Genomic DNA, 26,682 nt, shown 5'->3' with positions numbered 1-26,682 from the left:
AAGCAGGAAGCCTTTTCAAAGGAACGCATTGTTTAAAAATATTTTTTTTCTGCAGACCCACAGCTTCCCTTCGGAGACACCATGAAGATTGTGGGGGCAGCTGCTCCTGCAGCAACTTTTTAAATATTTTCACCACCAATGTCCACTAGCCAATCAGGAGTCCTGCTGGGCAAGAGCCCCACCCATTACCTAAAAACACTTGGTGGGCACCATAGTGCCCGTGAGCATCATGTTGGGGACCCCTGGTTGAAAGGGTCGGCGCTCTTGTGGCTTGGACAAGAGGACAACTGCTCCTAATGCTGTGCCTCTCTGCAGGCAGTGAAAAACATCGGCTGCTAATTTCTGCAGGTTTTTATGAGAGCCAGCGTGGTGTTAAGAGCAGCAGCAATTCCCTGCTCCTCCATATGCAGCCAGCTGGGTGACCTGGGATGAGTCACAGGCCTGTTAGTGCTGCTCTCACAGGGCAGATCTCTTAGAGCTCTCCCAGCCCCACCTACCTCACAGGGTGTGTGTTGTGGGGAAAGGAACAGAAGGAGTTTCTATAGCCACTTTGAGACTCCTTTCGGTAGAGAAAGGCAGGGTATAAAAAACAACTCTTCTGCTTATTTTGTGAACTTAGACAGATTGTGAGTGGGTGGGCAGGAAGGGATGTGCCAGTGATTTTCTTTTGTGGCCCCTCCTTGCATACCCATGGAATTACTGATCGCTGCTGTATGGTAGGTGAATTTCCTCCTGGTCAAGCTGGATTCTGGGGATTTTTGGTGGTGGTGGGGGGATGACTTGGGCATGAAATTGGGGTCACTGTGAGTAGGTAGGTAGTTGTGAGTTTCTGCATAGTGCAGGGGGTTGAACTAATGACCCTGGAGGTCCCTCCCAACTCTATGATTCTATTCTTCTGAAAGGCACAAGAGTTTCTGTGGAAGGCACAATAGGAGCTAGGCTCCCTTTGGTCACTTTGCAATACTAGCGGGATAGGCTGAATTCTTTCTTGGTTCCCCCCAATTCTCTAAAGCAGGGGTAGTCAACCTGAGGTCCTCCAGATGTTCATGGACTACAATTCCCATGAGCCCCTGCCAGCAAATGCTGGCAGGGGCTCATGGGAATTGTAGTCCATGAACATCTGGAGGACCACAGGTTGACTACCCAGCTCTAAAGCAGCAGGGCTCTAAATTGGAGGACCACTCCTCTCCCAGCTTGGCTCTTTTACCTCCAACAGGCAAAAAATCCAGGAAGGGCCCTTCCCCTCCAGCAAAGGATTGCATTGGTATGCTGCAAAGTCCCACACCTGAATTTCTCCCTGCTGGGCAACTGGCAAAGCTGTGACAGGAGGGCAATATAGGAATTCCTCCTTCTCCTTCATAGGAAGTTTTTAAGCAGAGGCTAGATATCTGACAGATATGCTGATTTCATGAACTTAGGCAGATGGTGAGTGGGTGGGCAGGAAGGGATGTGCCAGTGTTTGTCTCTTGTGGCCCTTCCTTGCTACCCAGCTTGGTGTAGTGAGAGCCAGTTTGGTGTAGTGGTTAGGAGCAGCGGCTTCTAATCTGGCAATCCGGGTTTGAGTCCCCGCTCCTCCTCCCTATGCAGCCAGCTGGGTGACCTTGGGATTGCCATAGCACTGATAAAGCGGTTCTGACTGAGCAGTAATATCGGGGCTCTCTCAGCCTCACCTACCCCACAGGGTGTCTGTTGTGGGGAGAGGAAAGGGAAGGCGATTGGAAGCCGCTTTGAGACTCCTCCTGGAAAAGTGGCATATAAGAAACAACTCTTCTTTTTCTTCTATCCAGGGAATTGCTGATCACCGCTGTGGGATGGTAGGTGAATTTCCTCCAGGCCAGGCTGGATTCTGGAGATTTTTGATGGTAAGGGATCACTTGGGCATGAATTTGGGGTTACTGTAGGGGGGGGGGCAGGTAGTTATGAATTCCTGCATTGCGCAGGGGGTTGGACTAGATGACCCTGGAGGCCCCTTCCAACTCTGTGATTCTATGAATGAAAAATGCAGGCAGGCAGGCATGCACACCCCCCGGCCCAGGCCCTCACCTGCCTCTCCCCCACCTCTAAGCTAAGCGTTACTCCCTAGTATGTATTAATTGGTGCAAATGGGTAAGCCGTGTTGGTCTGAAGCAGCACAATAAAATCAAGAGTCCAGTGGCACCTTTAAGACCAACCAAGATTTACTCAGGGTGCAAGCACTCTTCCTCAGACTATGAGCTCCTTACATGACAGAGAGCAAAAATCAATTCCCTAGTATGTAGTTTGCACAGGAGCAGCAAGAATCCCAGAGCTGGAAGGGACCCTGCAGGCCATCTAGTCCAACCCCGTGTCAGGTTGGATCACCCGGGCTGAAGCTTCGGGGAGGCAAAACCCCCTGCAGAGCTTCTCCTCGGTCTCCCAGGCGCCCCTGGACACGAATCTCGCCTCCTTCGGAGAGGTTTGCAGCCAGTGGTTTTGAAAGCCCTGGTGGGGGGTGATCCAGTCGGATTGAATGGCACGGGTGGGTGGGTGGGTGGGTGGGTGGGGGCGGGCGGGGGGGAGGGGAGAGTGGTGGTGGTGCTTGGCAGCTGCAGGGGCCACCCCCCCACCCACAGACTCTCAGATCCAGAGGGTGGTGGGTGGGGGGGAATGAAAATATTGGGGGAAGGGGATCTCCGGATGGATTTGCGCTCCAGGGAGTCGGGAGCCGGGGGAGGGCTGCCTGCGGATCACGCCTTTTCGGGCGGGTGGGGTGTCAAAGCAGCGCTCCCCCCCCCCTTCCCTTCTCCCTCTCCGCTTCCCCCCCTCTCCGGCAGAAATAGACTGCGGCCCCTTTAAATTTACCCAGGAGCCCTTAAAGGAGCCCAAGGGGCCCCGGGGGGGAAAAAGGCATCCCCACCCTGCCCAGCCGGAGCCTGCTGGCTCCTCGTTCCGCCGAGGGCCCCTTTGGCACGCCGCGCGGGAAACCCCCGGCCAGAAAACCCCCCAATTATAACCACAACCCCCCCCCCCTCTTCTCGTTTCCCCCCCGCATCTCAGAGCAGCCCAGTGAATCAGCCCCCCTCCTCCCCCGTGCCGCCGCCGCCGCCGCTCGAGAGCCGCTCCGGAGCGCTGGCTTTGGGTCAGCCGCCGCCGAGGCGAGCGCGCCGAGGCCTCTTGGCGCGGCTGGGGGCGAGGGACGGATGCCTGCAGCCATCGCAGCCGGGCATGGAGCCCCCCGCCTTCGCCATCAAGCGCGAGCCCCGCGATCCAGGTGAGAACAAAAGGCAGGGCCTGCCAATCTCCCTCTCTCTCTCCCTCTCCCCCCTCCTCCTCCTCTCCCCACCCACCTCCCCCCCTCTCCCTCTCCCTCTCCCTCTCTCCTTCCTTCCCTCCCTCTCTCTACGCCACCTGCCGGCCTTAGGTGGGCACCCGAAAGGATGGGGGTGGGGTGGAAGCTTGCACATCTGGGGAAGGGGGGAGGGAGGAGAGGAAGAGGAAGAGGCGGGGGCCCTTTAAGATCTCCCCCCCCTCTCCCCGTGTCTCCTCTTGCCATCTTCCTGTCCCCCGGAGCCCAGCAGAGGACATCCCATTCAAAAAAGGGGGTGGGGGTGGGAACCACCCACCTTCTCCTCCTCCCCCCCCCCTCTCAGGGTCATCAGCAAAATGGATCCAGCTGCGCCTTATGTAGGGCAGGCGGGAGGGGGAGCGTGTTGTGCACTCCTGGTAAAGGATGAGGGGGGTGGGGAGAGACACGCACACCTTTCCTGCTCCTTCTCTCTAGCCAGATGTGGTTTGGAGGGTCCCTATCCTTAGGCACCTCTGAGCCCTTTGAAGCTGGCGGCTCGAATATAGTGCACTTATCCCTTTAAGAACCCCCCATCTGTTCTCTGTGCCTCTCTAAGATCAGCCCCCCCCCACTATCAGCTTATTTAAAGTTATAGATGTCTGACATACCTGGAGAGGTTACTTTCTTACCCCCCCATCCACCCCCACCCCCCACTCTGCTCTACTGTCAGATTTTAGCTTTTGGGTCATTCATCCAAATCTATTAGTAATAACCCTCTTCTTCAATATCTCTAAGATTTTTCTCTAACAGATGGTAATGACCTACTAGTTCTATCCCTGCCCCTTTAAGAACCCCCCTCCTTTCTTCCCCCATGCCCCTTTAAGACTGTGATCCTCCTCACTTTCTAACCTGGGCTGTGTTTTTTTAAAGGGACCTTGTACTCCATTCAGCAAAATTAGCATCTTTTGTTACAATATTTTGGCCGGTTGTCCTAGAAAGGAGAAGTCCAGAATGGCTTTCTTAGATCAGGTTGCTTAATCCCAACCATCTATTTTTAACTTGGAGATAGTGTTGTTTGTAACCTGGTATTCAAAGCTAGAGTGCTTCTGCATTTGGAGGTTCTGTTGAGCTTTTATGGATTTCATGAAGACTGATGTTATATTAATTTCTTTACATTTTAATCCTATAGGGACCTCCCTCTTTTCCTTTTATTTTCACAACCGCCCTGAGCTACGTTAGGTTGGGAGACAAAAGATTGCCCAAATAAAATATATAAAACTCACTGACTGGATGGTCTTCAAATGGAGATTTGAACCCGTGCTTTTCCATCTGCTATCCTGGATTTGTCCTCTATTGATTCTGCTCCAAGTCCAGAAATCCCTGGTTCAAATCATGATGAGGTGGCCTTATGCAAGTCATTCTTCTTCCGCCTTGGCCTTTTCTCCTGCAATATAGGATAATTAATACTGACCTACCTTACAGGGGGCTTTCAAAGAGTGGAAAAGTTCATGTACAGGTGGTGCTTGGAACACTCTACTAAGAAATATAGTTCATTGTCTATTTTAATCATAGAGATGGAAAGGACCTCGAGGGTCATCTAGTCCAACCCGCAGTGCAATGCAGGAACTCATAACTACCTGCCCACCCACGGTGACCCCAATTTAATGTCCCAATGATCCCCCCCCCCACAAACCAAAAATCTCCAGAATCCAGCCTGGCCTGGAGGGAATTCACTTACCATCCCACAGTGATAATTAGCAATTCCCTTGGTATGCAAGGAAGGGCCACAAGAGACAAACACTGGCACATCCCTTCCTGCCCACCCACTCACCATCTGCCTAAGTTCATAAAATCAGCATTTCTATTAGATGACTATCTAGCCTCTGCTTAAAAACTGCACAGAAGGAGAACCCACCACCTCCCGAGGAAGCCTGTTCCGCTGGGGAACTGCTCTGTCAGGAACTTCTTCCGGATGTTTAAGCTGAAAATTCTTTGGAATTAATTTCAACCCATTGGTTCTGCCCCCCCCCCCCCCGGGGCAACAGAAAACAACTCTGCTCCATCTTCTCTATGACAACCCTTCAAGTATTTTGAAGATGGTTATCATATTGCTGTCTTTTCCCTCCCTTACAAGTCAAGGGTTTGTGTCTTTCCAGAAGAGCTCCGGTTCCCGGAAGAGGGATTTGATTCCGCGAACGGCTCGGGGCGGAGCATGGGCCGTCCCTTACACCCTGCCGGGAATGGCTTGCTGCGAGGGACCCCCAAAGACCCCACTCTCCTGCTTTCTGGAGGCCGGAAGTACACGGACCACTGCGAAGAGCGGGCCTCGAGGCCTGGGAAGAGCCGTATCCCTGGCCGGGACCACCGACGCTACTACCACGAGCACTGGCGGGCCGAGTACCTGATGGATTTCAACGCTGCCCGCCATGGCATGATCTGCATGGTGTGTGGCAGCTCCCTGGCCACGCTCAAGCTGAGCACCATCAAAAGACACATCCGGCAGAAACATCCCTACTCTCTGGCCTGGAGTGCCCGTGAGAAGGAGGGCATCATGAACAGCTGGGACGCCCACCTGGGCCTGGAGGCGGAGACTGACGGAGCCAGGGAGCCCACCGAGGGATCCGGCGCCCAGCAGGGGTGCCAAGGTAGGATGCTTTTGCTTGCTGGGTTTTCAGTGGGCGTATGGAAGAGTAAGAGCCTCTTGTGGCGCAGAGTGGTAAGGCAGCAGACATGCTGTCTGAAGCTCTGCCCATGAGGCTGGGAGTTCGATCCCAGCAGCCGGCTCAAGGTTGACTCAGCCTTCCATCCTTCCGAGGTCGGTAAAATGAGTACCCAGCTTGCTGGGGGGTAAACGGTCATGACTGGGGAAGGCACTGGCAAACCACCCCGTATTGAGTCCGCCATGAAAACGCTAGAGGGCGTCACCCCAAGGGTCAGACATGACTCGGTGCTTGCACAGGGGGGATACCTTTACCTTTATCTTTATGGCAGAGTAGGGACAAGCCCTTCTGAATTTCTAGAGTTATTAGGTCCTCCTTTGTCTTTGGTAAGGGATGGGGAGGTAGGGTGGCCAGATTCAGATTGGGAAACTCCCAAAAATTTGGGGGTTGAGCCTGGGGAGGGCAGAGAATTTAGTGGGGCACAATGCCATAGAGTCCACCCTCCAAAACCAGCGTGGTGTAGTGGTCAGCTGGGTGACCTCACAGTCCTCTTAGAGATCTCTAAGCCCCACCAACTTTACAGAGTGTCTGTTGTGGAGAGAGGAAGAGAAAGGGATTTGTCAGCTGCTTTGGGACTCCTTTGGGTAGTGAAAAGCAGGATATAAAAATCCAGCTCTTCTTCAAAGCCTCCTTTTTCTCCAGGGGAACTGTTCTATGTAGTCAGGAGATTTGTAATTCCGGGGGATCCCAAGAATTCCTATAGCCAAGCATCCTGGTTCCTACAGACACCTTTGGGACGTCCATCATCCCTGCAAAGAGAAGAAGGGTTGACACCTCTGGGTTGGAAATTCTTGGAGAATTTGGGGGTGGAGAGGTCGGGGTCCTCATTAGGTCACAGTGCCATACCATACACCCCTGAAAGCCTCCCTTTTCTCCAGGGGAACTGACCTTTGTCACCTGGAGATGAGTTCTAATTCCAGGAGGTCTCCAGGCCCTGGTTGATGGTTGATGCCCCTAGGGGTCATGCTCTTTCTACCTGCTTTTCCCTACAGGAGAGTTACCGCTGGGCCTTGGGCGCAGGAAGCGGCGTGGTCCCGGCCCCCTGTCATCTCGTGGGGCCTGCCGGTCCTCTGGCTTAGCCTTGAAAGGCTCTTCAGTTGGGGAGGCCCAGAACCTGGAGCGGTACCTGAAGGAGTCCCTGCAGAGCTGGTTCCAGTCCGAGTTCCTTATGGACTACGACCCACAGGGCAACCGTCTCTTCTGCATGATGTGCGGCTCTTCCTTGCCCAGCCTCAACTTGGACGACATCAAGCGGCATGTGATGGAGGCGCACCCCAGTTCCCTTGGCTTCAGCCCCGCCGAGAAAGCCGCCATCCTTGAGGCCTGGAACTCTCGCGCATCGGCACTGGTTGCCAAGGACGTGGAAGGAGAAGCGGCAGCCGGGGGTGAGATGGGAGAGGGCCGTGGTGGGGAGGGGAGGAGCTGGCAGGCCGGTTGACTGATATTGCAATCCCGGGTTGGATGGAAGACGCCATGTTGAAATGCGTTAGACCCATTTTCTCACAGGAGAATGTTTGTTTTCCTCCCCAAAAGGGTTTGACAGAGCTTGGGGGAGGGGGGAGGGGAATTCCCAATCTATGATAAATACAACACGCTTTTAAAAAAACACCCTAAAAACATAAATTGGCAGCAATTACAAGGAAAACATATTTTGTAAAGGCCTATGACTATCCACTATCACTAAACATTATGTTTTAAAAGTTGCATAAGGACCACTCATCTGCAACCTGATTGGCCCCCATGGAAGTATTCCCCCAATAGAAGATAGCCCTCAGCCAGAAATAGCCAGCCCTGGTAGTTTAACCCCAACCAGGAGGGAGCCCTCTGCCAAGAAGGGCTAATAAGGAGTCAGCTCTTTGCCTCTGACTTCCTACCAATTTCAGAAGTTTGCTGGGTAGAAGAAGAGCCTCAGAGCATGCCCCACTGCCACTAAGTTGCCCTGGCCTCCTGGCCTCTTTCAACTTGGAAGACAGGGGAGGGTGCAGTGAGCCACCTCCTAGCGCAGCCTCTATGCACCTTCTGGAGGGAGTGGGGTTATGGGAGACCCAGAAATACCCCCCTGCTGGCCCTCTGGAACCCAGGGCGGCCACAAAAAGCCTCTGCCCTGGGAATGTTTACCCATGAGTAAGTCATGTGAGGTTTGCAATTTGTTACCTGAGAAGGGAGGAATCCATTGGAAGTAGCCGTCACAGGCAATTGCAGCAAGGAAAAATAATGCTGATGTGGGTAGGAATGGGAGGATGTAGACTTTCTCTTTCCATATGGTTACCACTTTGGTCTTGCTGCAGTCTTTCCAAGCACATTTAAGACCGATGGCGTGGAAGATGGGGAAATGTAGATGGGGCACAGAAGTACCATGGGGACATGTGGAGGGGTGAGACACTGTTTACCAGTAGCACCTTCCCAGCAAAAGAAGACTTGGGTTTTATACCCTGCTTTTCACTACCCAAAGGCATCTCAGAGTGGCTTATAATTGCCTTCCCTTCTTCTCAATACAGGAGACACCCTGTAAGGTAGGCGAGGCTGAAAGCTCTGAGAGAAGCAGCTCTGTGGGAACATTTTCTAACAGGTCTGCGACTAGCCCAAGGTCACCCAGCATGTGGAGGATCAGGGAATCAAATCCAGCTCTCTGCTGTTCTTAACAATTACAACAAGCTGTACAAATTGCCATTGCCTTAAATTTAGTTACAGCGCAGACAGAAGAAGCTGTTGCAGGAGGATGGTGTATTGACTTCCTCATTGACTGTTATGGGATTATTTTCCTTTAAATTTGGACCTTCTAGCCAATGGCTTCTCAGAGCAAATTGAGATGGGAGAGATGTTTTGTCTCTCTCTCTGTCTCTGTCTCTCTGTAGAGGGGAGTGCCACACAGCCTCCTTCTCTGTTCCAAATAGCCGTTTTCTCCATAGAATCATAGAGTTGGGACCTCCAGAGTCATCAAGTCCAACCCCCTGAACAGTACAAGAACTGACAACTACCTGCCCAACCACAATGATCCCCATTTCATGCCCAAGTGATCCCCTCAACAAAAATCTCCAGAATCCAGCCTGGCCTGGTGGAAATTCACTTACTATCCCACAATGTTGAACAGCAATTCCCTGGGTATGCAAGGGAGGGCCACAAGAGTCAAACACTGGCTCATCCGGTCCTGCCCACCCACTCACCATCTGCCTAAGTTCATAAAATCAGCATTTCTGCCAGATGGCTATCTAGCCTCTGCTTTAAAAACTTCCAAAGAAGGAGAACCCACCACCTCCTGAGGAAGCCTGTTCTACCGTGGAACAGCTCTCAGGAACTCCTGGATGTTTAGCCGAAAATTCTTTTGAGTTAATTTCAACCCCCTGGTTCTGGTCTGACCCTCTGAGGCGACACTAAACAACTCTTCACCATATGACAGCCCTTCAAATATTTGAAGATGGTTTCATATCACCACTTAGCCGTCTCCTCCCCAGGCTAACAGACCAAGCTCCCTCAACTTTTCCTCATATAACTGTCTCCAAACCCCTCACCATGTTTGTAACCCTCCTGTAGACATGCTCCAGTTTCTCTACATCTTTGTTCAGTTGTGGTGCCCAAAACTGAACACTGTATTCCAAGTGAGGTCTTACCAGAGCAGAGTAAAGCGGTAGCATTACCTCACGTGATCTGAACAGTATACTTCTTTTAATACAGCTCCAAATCCCGTTTGCCTTTTTAGCCACCGAGTCACACTGCTGACTCATGTTCAGCGTCCGGTCTACTAAGACCTCCAGAACTTTTTGACACATACTACTGCCAAGACGTAAGAGCCTCTTGTGGCGCAGAGTGGTAAGGCAGCAGAAATGCTGTCTGAAGCTGTCTGTCCATGAGGTTGGGAGTTTGATCCCAGCAGCCAGCTCAAGGTTGACTCAGCCTTCCATCCTTCCGAGGTCGGTAAAATGAGTACCCAGCTTGCTGAGGGGTAAACGGTAATGACTGGGGAAGGCACTGGCAAACCACCCCATATTGAGTCTGCCATGAAAACTCCCCAAGGGTCAGACATGGCCCAGTGCTTGCAGAGGGGATACCTTTACCTTTACTGCCAAGACAAGTCTCATCCTATAGTGATGCATATGATTTTCCTACCTAAATGCAGAACTTTACTTTTATCACTATTGAAATTAAATTTAGCCCAGTTTTCCAGCCTGTCAAGATCATCCTGTATTCTGATTCTGTCTTTTGGTATGTTTACTACCCCTCCCAGTTTAGTGTCATCTGCAAATTTAATAAGTACCTCCTCTATTCCTTCATCCAAATAATTTATAAATATGTTCCCTGAGGCACTACACTCATCACTCCTCTCCAAGAAGATGCTGAACTATTTACACCATTTACGAGCACCCTTTGGGTGCGATCTGTCAATCAGTACTCAATCCACCTAACAGTAATAGGACACAGTGCAGTTGTGTATCTTAGCGCCTGTTGTTTCCCTGGGTGCAACGGGCTTTGCTTCTAGTATAAAAATGAATCTTACTATCACCTACAAGAAAAACAAAATCCAGACGGTTTCTTACCCTTACTCACCACAAGTTAAGAAAAGATGCCATGGATTAAAACAGGACTTTGAAAGGAACACTCTAGGGTTGCCAGCCTACAGGGGGAGCTTGAGAAAACCCCGTGAGAGGCACAGAATGTTGATTATAATGTGATTTATTCTGCCACAAAAGTCTTTACAAAGACAACTTAAAAGTGTGTTCAGACCACTGAGACCTTCCAAAAGAGGCTTGAACAGCTACTGGATGAAGCTGTTTTCTGGAAATAGAATTCCTTTCTTCAGAAGGGAAGAGAAGCCTGGTCTCTTGCTGAACTCTATTGGCACACGGAAGCATTTTTTTGAAGAAAAGACAGATACCACAGAATAAAGAGGACATGCCTCTATAATGAGGATAACTGGTGACTCTAATCAGGATCGCTCTTTGAGCACATTTTCTTCCTATCCATATCTCCCATTGCACACTGCAAATCACTCTTCCTCGCTCGATATATTTATTTGTTCTAGGATGCTTTATGATCTGCAGAGTTAAGAGCCAAATGGGTGATCATAGAGTCATAGAGTTGGAAGGGACTCTACAGGCTATCTAGTCCCACCCCCCATTCAACGCAGGATCAGCCTAAAGCATCCAGGATAAGTATCTGTCTAGTCATTGCTTGAAGACCGCCAGTGAAGGGGAGCTCCCCCCCTCCTTGAGCAGCCAAAACCACTGCTGAACTACTCCGACTTTGAAGAATTTCCTCCCTGATATCTAGCTGGTGCTGTTCTGTACGTAGTTTAAACCCATGACTATGGGTCCTCTCCTCTGCTGCCAACAGGAATCTTTCCTAGCCTCCTCCAAGGGACAGCCTTTCAAATAATTAAAGAAAGCCATCCTGTCCCCTCTCCTCCTCCTCTCCTCCAAGCTGAACATTCCCAAGTCCCTCAGCCTTTTCTCATAGAGCTTGGTCCTCAGGCCCCGGATCGTCCTTGTTGCTCTCCTCTGCACCCTCTCAGTTGACTGGCTTTATGGGTGGGGTGTGCTATTGGTCTATAAAGTTTTAGCTGCAGTTCAAAAGGAACTGTGTCACATGGCGGCCATGTATATGGCTATGTGCTAGGGGGAAGATCCATCTCTTCCCTGTTCAGAGACTGAACTTCTAGAGACCCAGGGAGAGGGGGTAGAAACTTTGAAAGTTGCCACTACGAGCAACTCTCAAAATGGGAAGACCCCTCCTGCCAAAAGGGGGATCTTAGAAAACAAGGGTCAGAAAACAGGGACAGTCCTTGGTGAATAGGAACTGTTAATTGTCTTTAGGTCTGTTTTATTTGGTTTCTTGGGGCAGATATTTTCCAATCGGGGGGTCTTTTGTTAGGGTTGCCTACTCTGGGTGAGGAAATACCGGGAAATTTTGGGGTGAAGCCTGGGGAAGGAGGAGTTGGGGAAGAGGAAGGTCCAACAAGGGTACAAGGCGATAGACTTCCCGCCCCACCCCCAAGGCAGCCATTTCCCCTCAAGGAATTGATTTTGGTTGTCTGGAGATCAATTGTAACTAAGGGTGTGCACTTTGGCTTGGTTTGGCTGCCTTGGCGATCACCGAAGCCCAAGGCCGCTGGCCTCCTATGCACCGCTTCAGGGCTTTGGTGACCGCGAAGGTGGCCGAACCGAGCTGAAGTGTACACCCCTAGTTGTAACTCTGAGAGATTTCCAGATGCCATCTGGAGGGTGGGCACCCCTAGCTCGGTGGGTTTCCTTTACAGCCACCGATCTCTTTCTCACCCGTGTAATTTTGAGCCCTGTAGGAGCTCAGAGCAGCTGTTCTAGGACTTAACATCCATCTTGTCTGCCCCTCCTCCCCCATCCAGAGGCAGACGCTGAAGCAGGCCCCCAGGATCTGAGCATGAAGGAGGCGGACCCAGCGCTGTCACCTGACCCTCCCGCCGGCGAGGAGGGGTCCGAAGAGGCCAGTCCCTGGGACTCGGGAGGGTGCGGCCTGTCCGCCCCTCCCCGCGGCAGGGACCACCGCCGTTACTTCCAGGAGCACTGGCGAGTGGAGTACTTGATGGACTACAACGGCCTGCGCCACGGGCTGGTGTGCATGGTGTGCGGCAGTGCCCTGGCCACCCTCAAGATGAGCACCATCAAGCGCCACATCCAGCAGAAGCACCCGGACTCCACGCAGCTCAGCCACCCGGTCAAGGCCCTCATCGTGAGGGAGTGGAACCGCAAGGTCTCCCGTCTGGCAGAGGCCGAGGACTCCCTGCCGGAAACGGATCCTGAGACGGACAAGGGTGAGGGAGTGCGGTCGGGGAGGGGGGGGCGCTGTGGGGAGACGGGGGAGGGTCAGCCTTTAGGGCTGCCAGCCTTTAGGTCGGCTGTTCTCAACCTGGGGGTCGCGACCCCCAGGGGGGTAGATCGACCCTTTCAGGCGGCCTCGGAGAACCAAAGGGGGAGAAGGTTGTGAACCATTTACCTGCGGCATTGGCGACACAAAGGGGGTCATAGGATTGCGCACTCCGGCGCACTGGCGATCATGGAAGGCGGGGGGTTGCGGCGGTGGGAAGGTTGAGAACCGCTGCTCTAGGTGGAAATCACAAAAATACATTGTCCACACGGTACGGGTAGCGGAGCATGGAGACCGTGAGAGGCAAATGTAGAATGAATGTTCCGAGTTTTGTTTTGCGGTAATAAGAGCTTCGAAAAGGCCTTCCTCATTTTAACTTGCTTCTCGAGAACTCCCTTATGACTGGCCTATCGAGTATTAAAGAGGATCAGCTTTGGGCTGATCCTGCGTTGAGCAGAGGGTTGGACTAGATGGCCTGTATGGCCCCTTCCAACTCTATGATTCTATGATTCTATGATTCTATGATCCTGCGTTGAGCAGGGGGTGGGACTAATGGCCTGTATGGCCCCTTCCAATTCTATGATTCTATGATTCTATGATCCTGCGTTGAGCAGGGGGTGGGACTAATGGCCTGTATGGCCCCTTCCAACTCTATGATTCTATGATTCTATGATCCTGCGTTGAGCAGGGGGTGGGACTAATGGCCTGTATGGCCCCTTCCAACTCTATGATTCTATGATTCTATGATCCTGCGTTGAGCAGGGGGTGGGACTAGATGGCCTGTATGGCCCCTTCCAACTCTATGATTCTATGATTCTATGATCCTGCGTTGAGCAGGGGGTGGGACTAATGGCCTGTATGGCCCCTTCCAACTCTATGATTCTATGATTCTATGATCCTGCGTTGAGCAGGGGGTGGGACTAATGGCCTGTATGGCCCCTTCCAACTCTATGATTCTATGATTCTATGATCCTGCGTTGAGCAGGGGGTGGGACTAATGGCCTGTATGGCCCCTTCCAACTCTATGATTCTATGATTCTATGATCCTGCGTTGAGCAGGGGGTGGGACTAATGGCCTGTATGGCCCCTTCCAACTCTATGATTCTATGATTCTATGATCCTGCGTTGAGCAGGGGGTGGGACTAGATGGCCTGTATGGCCCCTTCCAACTCTATGATTCTATGATTCTATGACTCTATGATTCTATGATTCTAGTATCCAGCAGCGCTGCTTTCAAATCATAAAATGTCATCAGGATTCCAGTTATTCCTCAGGATTCCAATTATCTCTCATCTCTGAGCTGATACTCCCTTCAAACTCTCACCCCCTGGAATTACAGTTCAGCTACAGGGATCAGTTCCCCTGGAGAATCCGGATGCTTTGGAGGGTGGACTCGGTGGAATCGTCACCCACTGAGGTCCCCGTCCTCCCCAGGATCTATCCCTGAATCTCCAGGAGTTTCCCAAATTGGATCTGGCCATCCTGCCCCATGTAAAGTTCTTAATTTAAGTAGGAAAAATCTTATATATTTCTATAGGATGGGTGAGATTTGTATTGGCAGTAGTTTATGTGAAAAGGATCTGGGGGTCCTAGTAGACCAGACACTGAACATGAGTGAGCAGTGTGACTCGGTGGCTAAAAAGGCAAATGGGATTTGGGGCTGTATTAAAAGAAGTATAGTATCCAGTTCATGCAAAGTGATATTACCACTTTACTCCACTCTGGTTAGGCCTCACTTGGAGTCCGGTGTTCAGTTTTGGGCACCACAACTGAAGAAAAATGTAGAGAAATGGTTTAGAGACCATTGTATCAGGAAAGGTTGGGGGACCTTTTTAGCTCCCTCTGTTTAGCCTGCAGAGAAGGTGACTGAGTGGTGATATGATAATCATCTTCAAATACTTGAAGGGCTGTCACTTAGCAGGGGTAGTCAACCTGTGGTCCTCCAGATGTTCATGGACTACAATTCCCACGAGCCCCTGCCAGCATTTGCTGGCAGGGGCTCATGGGAATTGTAGTCCATAAACATCTGGAGGACCACAGGTTGACTACCCCTCTTAGAGGGTGTTTTCTGTTGCCCCAGAGGGTCGGACCTGAACCAATGAAGTTAATTCAAAAGATTTTTCAGCTAAACATCTGGAAGAAGTTCCTGACAGAGCGATTTGTCAGTGGAACAGGCTTCCTTGGGAGGTGGTGGGTTCTCCTTCATTGGAAGTTTTTAAGCAGAGGCTGGTTAGCCATCTGACGGAAAGGCTGATTTTGTGAACTTAAGGTGAATTGGAAGTGGGTGGGCAGGATGGGCCAGTGTTTGTCTCTTGTGGCCCTTCCTTGCATACCAAGGTAATTACTGATCGCCACTGGAATTCCCTCCAGGCCAGGCTGGCTTCTGGAATATTTTTTTTTTGGGGGGGAGATCCCTGGGGCATGAAATTGGGGTCACTGTGGGTGGGCAGGTAGTTGTGAGTTCTTGCATTATGCAGGGGGTTGGTCTAGATGACCCTGGAGGTTCCTTCTAACTCTGATTCTATCATTCTGTGATCCTATGAATTGGAATCTAGGATGGACTGGGTATAATTCTTCTCTCCGCCATCATAAGGAGTAGAAACAGAATCATACTTTTTAATGTTACCGCCAATATTAAACTCAATCAGAATGCAGATTCCATGGTTTTCTTTTTCATGCAGAAAGCAATTCCTGCATGCATGCATTACGGGATGGATATGTGGATTTCAATTGTGTAGCAGAAATTTCCAAACTGTTTACTGAGGAATACATTAGTTTAAAAAATTAGGAAGTTTCTGGGAGTGGGAACTTTGGAGGACGCTCTCTGCTGCATCTCTGTATGATGGCATGCATAAATGATAGCTTAGGTCTTTTCCTAAGGGGGTAAACTCTGCGGCCAGCACTCACTGTGGTTGAATGATTCACTGCAGACCTTTCCTTTGTGAGTTTCCTGTTGTGTCTCTGCGTGGATGTCAGCCTTAGGTTTGCTTCCTCCTAGGGAATATTCTTGCCCAGTTGGTTCAAGAGGGAAAAAAGCATGTTTCTATTTTTAAATGTCATCTCATAGAATCATAGAGTTGGAAGGGGCCACACAGACCATCTAGTCCAACCCCCTGCTCAACGCAGGATCAGCCCAAAGCATCCTAAAGCATCCAGGAAAAGTGTGTCTCCAACCTTTGCTTGAAGACTGCCAGTGAGGGGGAGCTCACCACCTCCTTAGGCAGCCTATTCCACTGCTGAACTAATGATTTCAAGAGAATCTTTCTGAGTTGATGAATGGCACAGATGGAACTACATGAGGAAAGCTAGAGAGAATAAATTCAATACAAATTCAGGTCCGGACAGACACAGGACAAAAACATTTTTAGTTAGAAGCTGCGAAAAAATATTAATGTGATCTTTGAGGACCTTATGATTCTTGGCCAGCGCAGGCAAAACATTCTTGATCAGATAAAGTGCCATAAAATATTTTTGTTTTATTTTCTTAAATAACAGGACGAAAGTTTCTAGCCCTCATGAAAAAGCATCTGAAGCAGCCATCCTCAACAATTTTACCTTTGAGAACCCCCTGAAACATTCTTCAGGTTTCGAGAAAACCCAGAAGTGGTGCAATCATGCAGAATATGGTGGGGAAGCAGAGCTGTGGACACGCCCACCTGGGGCCCCTCCAGGCCCGTCATTGGTCATTTGGGGAGGGGTGGGTCAGCATGACCATATATGACCCACCGGGAAGGGCAGGCTATGAAAATAAAGTTATACAAAATTAATTAACTCCCACTCACTTGGGAAACCTTTCTAAGGCCAACAAGAAACCCCAAGACTGTCACGAAATACCGATGGAGAAAGCATCCCTGCTTCGACTTTCCATGCCTTGCAAACTGACCTCCACAGTCCTCTTCCAGGACTCATCTTGAATACATTCTGCAGAATCTTCAAATTTCACCCTGCAGTGTGGGATTTTGTACCATAAAATGCAGTGCCAAAGTGGGCGTGTCCCTCCCCTTCAGCACCGCAAGGGCCGGTTGGGACCGTACACCCATCTGGTTCCCCGAGGGTGACTTCATAGACTCATAGAATCATAGAGTGGGAAGGGACCTCCTGGGTCATCTAGTCCAACCCCCTGCGCAATGCAGGACACTCAGAACCCTATTGCTCATCCACTGTCACCTGCCACCCCCTTGAACCTTCACAGAACTTATGGGTTCCTATTTTTTGCCTTTCCAGGGGAATTCCTGCCTGCCCTCCAGGCGCCCTCATCCCCCAAGGAGTCCCAAGAAGATGGCGCCGTGGCTGTGGGCGAAGAGGAAGAGGAGGAAGAGGAGGAATCGGCAGGGGCGAGACTGGCTCCCTCGCAGCAACCCGCGGAAGCCGTCTCCCTGCTGGCCGGCACCCCGTCCCGCCGCGGCCAGCGCCGGAATTACCAGCCACGCTGGCGGGTGGAGTACTTGATGGACTACGATGAGCAGCGGCACGGGCTGATCTGCATGGTGTGCGGGGGCACGCTGGCGACCCTGAAGGTCAGCACCATCAAACGGCACATCCTTCAGGTCCACCGTTTCTCGCTGGAGTACACGGCCTCGGAAAAACAGACGATCCTCGAAGCTTACGCGGAAAGCGACCAGGCGCTGCATCCGGGCCAGCTGGGCCTGAGACCCGTAGCCAGCTTTGACTCGGAGTCCCGGGATGTCAAACCCACCATCCAAGGAGCGGCGAAGATGGCGTTCGGTTACAATCGGCCTGTGTGTACGGCATAGCCGGTAGACTCGCGCTTCCCTGCGGCGGGAGCAGAGGTGGGCTTTGCTGAACGAGGGGAGGGGGCTGCTTCTCTTCCTCCCTGAACTCTACAGACCCCGGGGAGCCGACGTTTCCAAAGCTGGGCAACTGGAAGGGGTGGTGCCGAGGCCAGGAAGAGTTCGATTTTGTTTGTCAAAATGGCGATTTAATTTGCATGTTCTGTTCGGACTACGACACATTTACAGGGTTCTGGGATTTTTCTTTCTCCCTCTCCCCCCGCTCTTCTTTTTTTGCTCCAGGAGTTGGAGGCCGAGGGGAAGGGAGGGGTTAGGATGGAGCGACGGCGGCGCATGAATTGGGGTGGGAAGTGCCTTTGAGTCTCCGCTGACGTACAGCGACCCTGTTGGGCAAGAGACGAGCAGAGGCTGTTGCCTGCCTGGGTGTAGAAGCCCAGGTTTTCCTTGGGGGCCTCCCGCCTGAGTTCTGACCAGGGCCGACCCTGCGTAGCTTCCGAGATCTGACAGAATTGGGCTGCCAGTCAAGCGAAAATGGAAGGGCTTGAGATGGCAGCGGAACGGTTGGCAGGTTCAGTCCCCTTCGTCTCCCATGAAAAGGGACAGCCGGCATGTGAAGTGAAAGGCCTCTCACTGCTCATCCAACCCGGTTAGATAAATCCAGCAGTAGGGTATGACAGTGGCTGGGTAGGGTGTTCCTGGGTGAGTCCCCCAAGGTCCCCCTTATTGCTGCAAATTGCTTTGCAGGAAGATCGCCTGCTTTTGTGGCAGTTTTTACTCCTTTGGATGCTGGATGCAGTTTCTGTGTTCGTCTGGAGCAGGGGTAGTCAAACTGCGGCCCTCCAGACGTCCATGGACTACAATTCCCAGGAGCCTCTGCCAGCGAATGCTGGCAGGGGCTCATGGGAGTTGTAGTCCATGGACGTCTGGAGGGCCGCAGTTTGACTACCCCTGGTCTGGAGCAACCGTTGGAGCCTAGTGGCAATTTTATGACCAGCAGAGTTGAATTCTGGGCATGAGCTTTTCTTGTGCACGCACACCAAGAGTTTGATTTTTATTTATTTATAATTTGGTTTCTAGACCGCCGCTCCCAGCGAACTGGCTCGCGGGGGTTTGCAGCATATACGTAAAACATTGCACGTAAAATGTCACAACGATAAAATCCCCATGTCTTGCCCCAATAAAATAAACATATCAATAGAATACAGCAAAACACAATAAAACAAGATGGCGGTATGATGGAGAGATCCCTCCACCCCTCCAAGACAGTTGATTTGGTCGTCTGGAGTGGAATGGATCACAGCAGGGTCGTTCTGTAGGTCTAATACCCAAGAACCAGTGTGTGTTTGTGTGGGAGGGAAGTTTGGAATTCCCCGTTGCTCATCATGCCCAATCTCAACCAAATGCCTGTGCATGCCCATGAAAGCTTATACCCAGAATTAATCTTTGTTGGTCTTAAATGTCACTAGACTCAAACGTTGCTCCTTTAGATCAGGGGTGGCCAGCTAGCAGGGGCTCATGGGAATTGTAGTCCATGGACATCTGGAGAGCCACAGTTTGGTCGCCCCTGCCTTAGATGCTGTAGGCCAGGGGTCCCCAACGCAGTGCCTGTGGGCATCATGGCATCTGCCAGCATCTTTCTGGTACCTTCCAAGCGCTTTTAGAAAGTAGGCAGAGCTAGGTGGAGCTTCCTCCTCCCCCAGGGCTTCTGATTGGTTGCTCAGGTTTCCTGTGAAAAGGTCTCCTGTTGCAGCAGCCATTTGTGATAGTGCTCAGCGGCCTGTGTCGGAAAACCAAAAGTGCCCACAGGCTCAGAAAGGTTGAGGATTCCTGCTGTACAAAGTGGTATATAAGTACTGACCTTTGGTGAGCTGCAGAATTGCAACAGTTTCCCCCCTCCCCTTTTAGAAGGCTCTCCTTTTCTTCCCATTATCTTCCCGGATCCTGTGCCAGCTTTCCAGTTCTCTCAGGCTGGGACAGCCTGCATTCTATCGCTCTGGGTGCGAATGCCTGTTTGTCAAGGTCCCGGCAAGCAGCTCATGGAGTCAGCCTGAAGAGCATGGATGGAAAAAGACTTGGAAGAAGAAGAGTCATTTTTTACACCCGGCTTTTTACTGCCCAAAGGAGTCTCAAAGCGGCTTCCAGTTGTCTTCCTTTCCTCTCCCCACAACAGACACCCTGTGAGGTAGGTGGGGCTGAGAGAGCTCTGAAAGGACTGCTCTGTGAGAAAAGCCATATCAGGACTTTGACTTGCCTGTGGAGGAGTGGGGAATCAAACCCAGCTTGCCAGATTAGAAGCCGCCACTCCTTTGCTCCCAGTATGTAGCTTGGGTCTGTGATAATGTTGCTGGTAACTTAAGACCCACCCCTGGGTGAAGCTGGAGGCCCGACACTGGACCAGCCTTCTCCTACCCTTTTGCTGTTGCGAAACCCCTGAAACATTCTTCAGGCTTTGAGAAACCCCGGAAGTGATGTCAGCAGACCACACCTTTCTGCCACGCCCCCAGAAATCACATGTCACCAGAAGTGACATCATCCAGACACTCACACTGGACCCTGGTTGAGAAAGCCTGCCCTAGATGAACCGAACGGCCAAGGGACCCAAGACTGAACAAGACAAGGATTCGTTTGGCCATGGTCCCATTCTTACCCACCCCCTCCAGACCCATCATTTTGGAGGAGGGGAAGGTTAAGGGAAAGGTCATATTACCCGATCATTAACTTTTTTCAAAAGCATATATAAAATATCAATTACCTCCCACCCAGTTGGAGAAACCCTTCTGGGGCCATTAGGAAACACCAGGGTTTTGTGAAACCCTGGTTGAGAAGGCCCACCCTAGATGAACGAACGGCCAAGGGATCCAACACTGAGCAAGACCGTCCCTCTCCCTGGTCCTGGTTGTGATGACTTCCCTGTTCCAATTGCACTGCTGTGAACTGAGTTCCCTTGTATGCAGAAATGCAGCAGATCATGAAATGGTGAGGCCAAGCCTGTCTCTGTGACAGAACACATTTCGACGTGCAGGGCAGATTTTGATAGGCACCGTCCAGGGAAAGCTGTACCTCAGGTAGGGCGGTTGTTATGTCATGACAAAGTCACAGCCAATGGATGGCAACCCTGGAAGGAACTTTCAAGGCAAGTGAGACACAGAGAAGGAGATTTCAAGGCAAGTGTGCCACTGGCTTCCTCCACTGTAGGGCTTTCCTTGGTAAGTCTATCACCAACCACTGGCTATGGTGGCTAAAGTGGAACCTCCATGTTCAGAAGCAGTCAGCCTCTGAACACCAAATGCCAGGAGGCAACACCAGGGGAAGGCCTTGGCCTCTCCGCCCTGTTGCTGGCCCTGCAGAGGGACTGGCTGGCCCCTGGGTGAGGCAGGAGGCTGGACTGGAGGGACCCTCCCTGGTCTGACCCAGCAGGGCTCTCCTGTGTCCTCATGAGGGGAAGGCCTCGGCCTCCCTGCCCTGTTGCTGGCCCTGCAGAGGGACTGGCTGGCCCCTGTGTGAGGCAGGAGGCTGGACTGGAGGGACCCTCCCTGGTCTGACCCAGCAGGGCTCTCCTGTGTCCTCATGAGGGGAAGGCCTCGGCCTCCCTGCCCTGTTGCTGTCCCTGCAGAGGGACTGGCTGGCCCCTGGGTGACGCAGGAGGCTGGACTGGAGGGACCCTCCCTGGTCTGACCCAGCAGGGCTCTCCTGTGTCCTCATGAGGGGAAGGCCTCGGCCTCCCTGCCCTGTTGCTGGCCCTGCAGAGGGACTGGCTGGCCCCTGTGTGAGGCAGGAGGCTGGACTGGAGGGACCCTCCCTGGTCTGACCCAGCAGGGCCCTCCTGTGTCCTTATGAGGGGAAGGCCTCGGCCTCCCTGCCCTGTTGCTGGCCCTGCAGAGGGACTGGCTGGCCCCTGTGTGAGGCAGGAGGCTGGACTGGAGGGACCCTCCCTGGTCTGACCCAGCAGGGCTCTCCTGTGTCCTTATGAGGGGAAGGCCTCGGCCTCCCTGCCCTGTTGCTGGCCCTGCAGAGGGACTGGCTGGCCCCTGTGTGAGGCTGGAGGCAGGACTGGATGGCCCTCCCTGGTCTGACCCAGCAGGGCTCTCCTGTGTCCTTATGAGGGGAAGGCCTCGGCCTCCCTGCCCTGTTGCTGGCCCTGCAGAGGGACTGGCTGGCCCCTGTGTGAGGCAGGAGGCTGGACTGGATGGCCCTCCCTGGTCTGACCCAGCAGGGCTCTCCTGTGTCCTTATGAGGGGAAGGCCTCGGCCTCCCTGCCCTGTTGCTAGCCCTCCAGAGGGACTGGCTGGCCCCTGTGTGAGGCAGGAGGCTGGAGTGGAGGGACCCTCCCTGGTCTGACCCAGCAGGGCTCTCCTGTGTCCTTATGAGGGGAAGGCCTCGGCCTCCCTGCCCTGTTGCTGGCCCTGCAGAGGGACTGGCTGACCCCTGGGTGAGGCAGGAGGCTGGACTGGAGGGACCCTCCCTGGTCTGACCCAGCAGGGCTTTTCTTATGGGAGCCCCTTATCTAAATATCAACCCATCTTATGTTCTGTGACCTGATCAGGTTAGACCACACCATTCCACAACCTACAGCTGGTGGTATAAACCAGGCGTGGCCAAACTGTAGCTCCCCCGATGTCCATGGACTACAGTTAGCATGATCCCACCATCTGGGGAGAGGCCCCTGGACACCTGGGGAGCCTTAGTTTGGCCCTCTCCGTATTAACTGTCCCAATATGCTGATTAGGGTCTTGCCTTCAGCTTCGGCCCTCCTGGGGAAAGAGAGACAATGGTCGGACATTCTACATTTCCCTGGCTGGAACAAGCACCTGCCGTCCCCAGATGTGGAGGGTGGGACCGGACTGCTCTATATTTTATAACTGGGTTGGATTTTCACAGAATAGAAAACCTATTTTTTTAAGAATAAAGGATTGGGGAGCCAGCTCGTTCAGAAGCAAACTGGCAAGGGCCAGAAACCCCTGGCTGCTTGTTCTTGTTACTAGTTTCCACTCGCTGCGGAAGGGAGTGTGCAGAAGGGACATCTATTTGGACTGTTTTAGCACTTGAAAAACAAACCAGTTTTTATTCTGTTTTATCCTTTGCTGGACAACAGCCCCCTGTGCCCGATTACCGACCTGAAACCCTCATGGATGCTTTAGATCAGGGGTAGTCAACCTGTGGTCCTCCAGATGTCCATGGACTACAATTCCCATGAGCCCCTGCCAGCATTTGAGGAGACTTGAGCCCCTGCCAGCATTTGCTGGCAGGGGCTCATGGGAATTGTAGTCCATGGACATCTGGAGGACCACAAATTGACTACCCCTGCTTTAGATCGATCCTGTAATGTGCAGAGGGTCGGACTAGATGGCCTGTAGGAGCCCTTCCAACTTTGTGATTGTATGATTCACCTTGGGGAGGGGGTCCTCACCAGCCAGATGATGTATTTATAATGCAGTTATGGGTGGGTGAATGGCAAAAGTCCACTAAATATGAAAGTACACAATACTGAGACACAATGCTGAAAAATGGAAATAGGCCACTTAACAGCAGCGGTCATTTCTGACATTGCATCAACAGGTTCTTACCGGTTAGCGAGGGCCTGGGATTCCTCATACATCGCAGATGTTAACCACTTGAGCCAAGCCGGAGAAACGGTTACTAGTGACTGCTGTTGCAAAGGGAATCTGCATTTTTCTGGGTTATGTTTGCATTTCCATCTCCCCCTATTGCTCCTGCATTTCCTGTCCCTTTGAATCATCTTGCTTTTGTGCATCCACAAGGTAGGTCCTGGTCCTGTCAAGACGCAGCCAGCTGAAGGTGACCTTGGTGGGGTTTTCCAAGGCAAGAAGCAAACGGAGGTGGGTCACCGTTGCCCGCCTTTGCAAAGCGGAGAGGCTGATTCTGTGAAGGTTCAAGGGGGTGGCAGGTTACAGTGGATGAGCAATAGTGTCCTGCATAGTGCAGGGGGTTGGACTAGATGACCCAGGAGGTCCCTTCCAACTCTTATTAATCTATGAGTCTATGAAGTCACCCTCGGGGAACCCTTGACTCTTGGTAGGCTCCCGTACAAGTACTGATCAGAGCCAACCCCGGGTAGCTTCTGAGATCTGACATGATTGTGGTAGCTTAGGCCATCCATGTCCTGGCTTCAGCTCAGCAGCACCTTAAGAGCAGGGGTGGCTGAACTGTGGCACTCTAGATCAGTGGTCCCCAACCCCCGGTCCGGGGACTGGTACCGGTTCTTGGATCATTCAGTACCGGGCCCCAGCTCCTGATCCTCCTCCCTGCATGCTGCCTCGGGGGCTGCCCTGCTACTCTGCCGCCGGCTCACCTTTGGTGCTCTCCAGTGGTCACCATAGCTGGGGCTCCCCCTTAGTGTGGCACTGTGCAGCTGCTGCTAGCAGCACCCCCTAGTGGACGGCGGGAAGTCAAGGGCGCCGGTGGGAAAGCAAGCTCAGGCAGCGGCGACATCCCTTGGCAAAAGACTACCCGCCCCCTGGGCCTCAGTAAAATTGTCAAGCGTCGACCGGTCCCCGGTGATAAAAAGTTTGGGGACAACTGCTCTAGATGTCCACGGACTACAATTCCCATGAGCCCGTGCAAGTGTTGGCAGGGGCTCATGGGAATTGTAGTCCATGGACATCCAGAGATGGTAGCCCCTGTTATAGAGGAAACAGATCTGCGTTAGTCCTTAAGATGTTTTCCCACAAGAGTCCTTCATCTGGAAAGAAAAAAATAATTGGAGATCAATGAGGACTAGTACCTTGCTGCTTTCCCCTTCAGTTAGAAGAGAAAGGCCTTGTTACGAGCCTCGTCCTGCGGCAGCAAGAATGCCTAGAAAAGTTGCACTTACAATGCTGTTCATAGAACCTCGCTGGACATCTGTTATTTCCATTGATGGGACTTTTCCCCTTCCTGATCAACCCCATTTAGCACTTGCCTTGACCCCCGAACCTTTCCCATCTCCGGCTCCTCTTATAAAGCATTTAAACACAGAAGTATAGGATCAATCCCCTCTCCCCTGGCCCTTTATGACCTTGTGACTATGTCGGAAACCTCGTCTGTGTCTCTCGTGAAGTGTTTTGCATCAATATGCAGCGTGTTTTTTTAAAATAAATATTATATATATATAAGCACTAAGTTTTGTAAAACAAGTTATGTCAAAAATAAATCCTTTAAAATGAGTATTTTAAAATGCAACTTCGGGAGTTCCGGTTGTCTTTGTGAAAACCTCTAAATGCTTCGTGGGCTGACTTTCTAGGAACAAACCTCTGGCAGCCGTGAGGTGTTGAAGCTCGGAAGAGGAATTGGCTGCCAGAGGGTATAGCGATGGCCACAAGCTTTAAAAGATTCACGGAGGTCTAGCTGAGGCTACTGCCCACGATGACTGAAGAGAACCTCTCTGGTCAGAAGCAGTCAAGTTCTGAATCCTGGAGCCAGGAGACATCATCAGGGGAAGGCCCTGGCGTTGGCCTTCTAGAGCAGTGGTCCCCAACCTTTTTATCACCGGGGGCCACTCAACGCCTTTTACTGAGGCCTGGTGTGTCTGTGTGGGGTAGTTTACTCCTCTACTCTCAACCACTGCCCTAACGCTCTCCGATCGCTATGGTAATGTTTAAACATCCCTTCAAAATAAGATACAGACACGCCACAACAATGAAGTGTGTTGTAAAGGGCCGGGGGGGATGAAGTAAAGGGCCGGGGGGGGGGGAGAAGGCGTTCTTCGGGGCCCACCTCCAATTAGTCAAAGGACCACATGTGGTCCGCGGCCCACAGGTTGGGGATTACTATTCTAGATGAACTGGCTGGCCCCTGTGTGAGGCAGGAGGCTGGACTGGAGGGATCCTCCCTGGTCTGACCCAGCAGGGCTCTCCTGACGTTCTTATGAAGGGAAGGCCTCGGCCTCTGCCCTCTTGTTGGCCCACCAGAAGAACTAGTTGGCCACTGTTGGGGTGGGAAGTTCGGGCTAGATGGACCCCTGGACTGATCATGCAGGGCTCTTGTGTTTTTATGAAAGCCTTTGTGCCTTTTTGTTGGACCTACTGGTTGGCTTCTGTGTGAGCCCGTCCATGGCACCAGTGTGTCTAGAACAGGAATTCCCAACCAGGTGTCTGGGGTGTGTGTGTCTGTGGTAGCCCTGGAGGTCCTTTTCCTCCTCGACCGCAAGCTAGGAATATGGCCACTTCCATTGTTCTCGTGGTTTCTGTGCCTGGGAGGGGGAAACAGAGCCTACAAGCTTTCTCCTAGCTCAAACCACCTCCTATCACTCCTCCACAGTCCTCTAGCCTGCCCATTAACACGGGTGGTGATGTCACTTCTACTGACATGTCATTTCCAGGGGTGTGGCAGGGAGATGTGGCCAGTTGACATCACTTTTGGGCCTCCTTGCTGAAAAATTATTTCAGGGGCTCTTCCATGGCCAAAAGGCTGGTCTAGAAAGCAGACAAGGCCACCTAGAACTTTTGCCAAGCAGGGGCTCCTGACTGACTACAGATTTTTTAAACACATTGCCCTGGTATCAGCTGCCATCCCAACACAAGGTTCTTGACGGGGCACCTAAAGGATAGCCAGAGCAGCCATTTTGTGGCTGGATCTGCCTCCTGCGGGAGCCATTTTGTTGCTGTGTCAAAATCCCAAATGGGCCCGCGAGCTGGAAGAGTTTGGGCACCCCGATTCTAGGCTCTCCTTCCCAAGGCAAGCCAACTCTGATCAGCTGAACAGAGCTTTGCTGTTCCTGGAGCTTGGCTAGGTAGCCGTGCTCTTTTGACTCTGCCTCCCATCAGGAGTCCTGTGACCAGCTGCGGGACCCACACTTCAGTTTGAAACAACCTTTCTCAACATTTTTACCACTGAGAAACCCCTGAAACATTCTTCAGGCTTTGAGGAGCCCCAGAAGTGGCGTGATCGTGCAGAATACGGTTGGGAAGCATAGTGGTGGACATGCCCACTCGGGGCCCTTCCCCTTGCCACCCCCTCCAGGCCCATCACTGGCCATTTTGGGAAGGGGGAAGCAGGTTGACATGTCCACATATGCTCATATCACTGATAAATGTTTAACCTAATATATATAGATATATAAACAATTAGCTCCACGCATTCAGGAAACCCTTCCCGGGCTAACAAGAAACCCTGGCTTAGAAGGATGGGTTCCAAA

The 26,682-nt window shown here is 52.0% G+C and overlaps 1 protein-coding gene across 3 annotated transcripts; it reads left to right on the top strand.

Moving 5' to 3' along the window:
* Positions 1-2,802: 2,802 nt before the first annotated feature.
* On the top strand, positions 2,803-24,728 carry ZFTA (zinc finger translocation associated). 3 transcript variants are annotated; one of them, XM_077323663.1, is made up of 5 exons: positions 2,803-3,229; positions 5,401-5,889; positions 6,957-7,349; positions 12,320-12,745; positions 17,023-24,728. In XM_077323663.1, exons 1-5 carry the CDS (start codon positions 3,184-3,186, stop codon positions 17,550-17,552), a joined length of 1,884 nt encoding a protein of 627 aa, XP_077179778.1. In that variant the 5' UTR covers positions 2,803-3,183; the 3' UTR covers positions 17,553-24,728. The 3 variants fall into 3 exon arrangements, with proteins under 3 accessions (XP_077179778.1, XP_077179787.1, XP_077179797.1); XM_077323672.1 differs by having other exon boundaries at positions 5,379-5,889; XM_077323682.1 differs by lacking the exon at positions 2,803-3,229 and adding an exon at positions 4,199-4,273.
* Positions 24,729-26,682: the final 1,954 nt, after the last annotated feature.

Source organism: Paroedura picta, chromosome 1 (assembly GCF_049243985.1).
Source record: "Paroedura picta isolate Pp20150507F chromosome 1, Ppicta_v3.0, whole genome shotgun sequence".
In the NCBI taxonomy this organism is placed as follows: Eukaryota; Metazoa; Chordata; class Lepidosauria; order Squamata; family Gekkonidae; genus Paroedura; species Paroedura picta.
This window is presented reverse-complemented; position numbering and strand designations above follow the sequence as displayed.